General features: G+C 46.1%; 1 protein-coding gene across 1 annotated transcript; it reads right to left on the bottom strand.

Annotated features, from left to right (window-relative positions):
- Window positions 1-1,879: 1,879 nt before the first annotated feature.
- On the bottom strand, window positions 1,880-4,469 carry LOC122927650 (ataxin-2-like protein). The gene is made up of 3 exons (XM_044279685.1): window positions 4,231-4,469; window positions 3,867-4,020; window positions 1,880-2,567 (listed from the first exon to the last, which is right to left on the bottom strand). Exons 1-3 carry the CDS (start codon window positions 4,409-4,411, stop codon window positions 1,892-1,894), a joined length of 1,011 nt encoding a protein of 336 aa, XP_044135620.1. The 5' UTR covers window positions 4,412-4,469; the 3' UTR covers window positions 1,880-1,891.
- Window positions 4,470-4,855: the final 386 nt, after the last annotated feature.

Below are 4,855 nucleotides of genomic sequence, written 5' to 3'. Positions count from 1 at the left end.
AGAGTTATTAATCTGTCAACAATTTTCATCCTATACTGTCGAGTGCCGTGGTTTTTGATAGTGTCTGAATGAAATTGGTCCCTCTGTCAGGATCTCTCTCTGCGTGCACCACCTTGGTCCAAGTCGATGTACCGGTCTGGACCCTATTTGGGATGATTGTGCTGCTGGCAACCCACGAGATTTCCAGCTATTGTCCTCATCATGCATAATGTTCACATAATTGTGCACTTGCTCAGCATTTACTGCATTAAAAAGGGTCTAAACATAGTTGTTGTCACTTAGTTGTGGTAGTACTGCCCACACACAGGGCCTTGAGTGCCGACTATGGCACCCGTCCCATAGGTTCCCCACCACTAGACATATGGTGTTTTCAATCGTGTAGTGTATACAGCATTATACTAGAATCCTGAATCTGTTCTTACATGCGATTTGTTGATGACTGTTTTTTTTTTTTTTTTTCCTTTTTCCTACAGATTCCTTGCCACTGGGAACTCTTTTGCATCCCTGCATTTTGAGTTTCTTTTAGGGACCTCAACGATCTCGAGAATTGTACGACACACTTGCCATGTCATGTGGCAGCAACTCCGAGAGACGGTGATGCCACAGCCCAAGGTGGACGATTGGCTTCGGATCGCTGAGGGCTTCCAAAATTCTGCGCAGTTCTCAAACTGCATCGGGGCAATGGATGGCAAGCACATCCGTGTGAAGAAGCCGCCACACTCAGGGAGCCGTTTCTTCAATTATAAACAGTTTTTCTCGGTAGTGCTGATGGCTGTTGCTGACAGTCATTACCGGTTTATAATGGTAGATATCGGGTCCTATGGAAGCACTGCGGATGCTCGCATCTTTAGTGCTTCTAGAATGGGTGAGCGGCTTCGTGCCAACCAGCTTGCCCTGCCCGAGTCCAGAAGACTGCCTGGATATGCAGGTCCGCCGGCTCCGTTTGTCATCGTGGCGGATGAAGGGTTTGCATTGACTCCACATGTTATGCGGCCCTTCCCAAAGCGTGGTTTGGATGTCAGGAGGCGTATCTTCAACTACCGGTTGACTCGTGCCCGTCGGTATGTGGAGTGCGCTTTCGGGATACTCTCTAGCAAGTGGAGGGTGTTTCTGTCATCCATACAGATGGATCCGGAGAATGCTACCCTGGTGATTCAAGCTTGTGTTGTTCTACACAACTACACCAGGATTCACGAGGCTTCCTCTTCTCTTGACATGGAAGATCTTCCTACGTCATCAGATTTGGGTTTGGAAAGGACCCTGCATCGACGACCTGGGACTGCAGGCATTGCAGTTCGGGAACTCTTTGCAGACTACTTTATCAGCCCAGAGGGGTCCTTTGCCGTGGCAGAGGGACGCTATTCGTGGCAGTTTTTGAAATCTTCTGGACTCTTTAGTTTTTTTTTATTTTCTAGCTAACTTACTATAAATGATTGTGTTAGTTGAGTGTAGGGACTCGCAAGATAATGAGGACCCTTGACGTGGGCTTGCGGGCTGAGATTTTTTGGACCTCACATATTTTTTTAAAATTATTTAAAAATATTAAAGATGTTTCTGTCTAAATGTTAATTTAATGAAACATCTTGATATTTGGCTCTTCGGGTCCAAAAATTTTTCTAATACCTCATCTGCACAGGAACCCTAAATAAAGATGTTGTTTGTCCAAATAAAGTGTGGCTTTGTGAGATACAGTGTGTGTAGCTTATGTTTTACATTGTGTTTTCAAATGAGAATGTTGTGTGTAGTGTGCAAATAAAACACTAGTCAATGATTTGGGACCCAAACAATAATTTAGTAAAATTATGGGCCCACCCAAAACACAGTCAATGGTATTTTAACACCAATAAACAAAGAACAAATAAAATGCTTTTCCAAACAATGCAACCATAAATTACAATTCCAGAAGGTCCTGCGAGAACGACCCAGGCGGAAAAGAGGACCGTGGCCTAACATGGGCCGGTGGTGGTGCCCCAGTTGCTAGACTGGGATGGTAAAGGGGCTGCCCCACAGAATGACTTGGCCCCTGAGGTGGAAGGTACTGTTGAGGGGGGGCATAAGAAGGGCCTTGGGTGGGTTGGGGAGGGAATTGGTATGGGGCCGGATTGGGCTGCTGGCCAGCATTTTCAACCTCGATGCGCATATTGTTTAATCGCCCAATGATGTCCCCATGGTTGGGGCAAGCGAACATTTTTATGACGATGGCTATGGAGGCCACGCAGTCCGGATGTTCGTTTGGAGGAACCTGCTGCAGGAGCGTGCCCAGTCCCTTCAACAGCTTCTCCTCCTTGCTATCACTCCTCCTCTGGGCCAGAAAATCGATGACGCGTGCATCAATAACCTCCCGACTCTCTGGCCCAGAGGTAGAGGGAGGGACTTGGCGGCGCCGTCTGGGCTGAGACTGGACAATCCTGGGTGGACTGGCCAGTGGTAGGGGGGCCTCAGCCTGCGTGGAGTCTTCTGGGTCCTGAGCCGGGCTTGGTTCTGGACTTGCCTGCGGGGAAAAGACTCCAGGGGTTTCACTGCCCGACGATTCAGAGTCGTGGGATGGATCCAGACTGTCCACAGTACTGTACGTAAAAAAATGAATACAAAAAACACATTAGATCATTTGCGTTACACATTCCAAAAGCACATTGATTATATTAGGCGCAAACAAACTGTGCAAATAGAATAAATATACGGACAGGCAGCATACAACTGAAATTTTTATTTACTCATCAAAAAACTGCTTCAATGTGAAATGTGGAAATCCCATTTCAAATACATTTGGAATCTATTGATGGGATACGTCTGGTAAAGGCCTATTGTTTTGGAAAAGGGAAAACATTGTTTGCTGCATGGAGCTGTCCAGCCTCTGAAGAGGATTCCGCATTCAAGGACCAAAACCAGTGCTGAAATTGAGGCCAACTCATCTGCATGTGCCCCGCTACCAACATGTAAATATCCAAGATGTAATTAGAACCTAGTAGAACTACATATACAGATAAACAACATGTACCAGGCCACACTTGACCATGATGATAGTCCTAGTTGTAATCCTGCTGCTCAAGCGTTGTTGCAACCTCAGCTTTCCACTTTTGCCTAGAATGTGGTTATAGTCAGATTATAGGAGGAATGGTAGGAAACCATGTGGGGTTCGGTGCAATACCAATTCTGCTATATAAATTACAATGCCAATAGGTAAAGGGTACCCATTTCTAAACTAAAAGAAATTTTGATAATATGTTGCTATGGTACAATTCTCATGTCGCCCGAAAATTTAAAATCAAAAAACCCTAGTCCGGGCTCCCATTAAAATGGGAGGCATATGAAAAGCGTTTAGAAACATTGGTGTGTGACTAGGAGCCGACAAACACGATAATCTACTGTATGAGGAAATAATGCGTGCAGTGCGCAAGTGTCATCTCTATTCGTTTTTCAAGTTCCAATTTCAAACATCTATGTTCCAGGAGGGACAATAAATTGCTTTGACACAAACAAAACAGATAAGGGAGGCGACATCTGCACACTTCACGTGTCGTCTCATCATTCAGCTCCAAAGCGGTGGACCCTGGTTTGACTACACCACTAAACTGAGGTAGGCAACCAACACCATGCATTTAGAAACTGTTGCACACCAGCTGATGGCCAACTACAACTCCAAGCAGGACTGAGTAGCTTACAGCTATTCTATCATGCTGGGAGTTTCAGTAGTTTAAAAGCAGGATGTAGTCAGTTCTGACATGGCTGCCACACCGAAAGTATAGGTCTGTAATAGAACTACTGAACTGTATCCATTTTTAACAGGGAAACTTTCGCTTTGTCCAAACAAACGTAAGTGTGCAAATATGAAACTTTGGGGGGAAAAAAAGGTGAAAAATACTTACGGCCTCAATTCCATAACTGGCCGAAGAAATTGCAACTGGGCCGTATATATATAGGGCCGTTTACGCGACGACCCCTCCCCACTCCGGCCTTTGCTGCTCAGCTCCCGCCTAAACTGGTCGCGGCAACTTGCCCAGCGGGTTTTGGTTTGTTTCACTGTTTAGAAATGACATAGAAGACATTTGTGAGGTAAACAATTAATATAGGGGAAAAATTAGACGCCTCATTTACCAACCATTTACAGGCCTTTCCGCAAAAGGAGGATGGACCACCCCAAAAACACTATTGTCCCCTCAGGGAATTTCCAACTACATCTTAGGGCCACACAGAGGACAAGGACAGCACAACTACATTGATAACACTTACCTAATTCGGCCCGGCCTCGGCTATCAGCCTTGGCCCATTCGCTTCGGTGCATGCTCCGTGCCACTTGCTCCCATGAAGCATCCTTTTTTTGCCGGTCAATATAAGAATTCTGCCGGGTATCCCAAAGCTCCGGCCTCTCCTGGACGAGGGAAATAAGTTTTTCTACATCCCATCGTGGCATTGTGGCTGTATTTGCACCTGCTGCAATTGCTGCCTCACTATACAGAAGCTGTTTACCACAGATGACTAGAAATTAGCATATCCTGTCACCTCAAACTTCCTGTCAATTTTTTTTTTCAATTTTATTGCCACAAGTTTTGGCCAGACAATTTGCCCATGCCATAAGAAGAAATAAAACGGGCGCGGAGCGGGCGCGGACGCGGATGACAAACGGGTGTGCAACCACGTTTTTCACGGCCCCATTGACTTGAATGGGGCCGCGACCCGTTGCCCGTGAAAAAAATAGGACAGGTTATATTTTTTTCACGGCCTAGAAACACGGGTCACGGGCGCGGTGTAAAAACGGTGCACAAGCCGAGTTTTCAACGGCCCCATTGAAAGTCAATGGAGCCGCAGAAAAAAACGTCTAACGGCACAACGGCCACGGGTGCACACAACGGTCGTG

Source organism: Bufo gargarizans, chromosome 2 (genome assembly GCF_014858855.1).
Source record: "Bufo gargarizans isolate SCDJY-AF-19 chromosome 2, ASM1485885v1, whole genome shotgun sequence".
Classification (NCBI taxonomy): Eukaryota; Metazoa; Chordata; class Amphibia; order Anura; family Bufonidae; genus Bufo; species Bufo gargarizans.
This window is presented reverse-complemented; position numbering and strand designations above follow the sequence as displayed.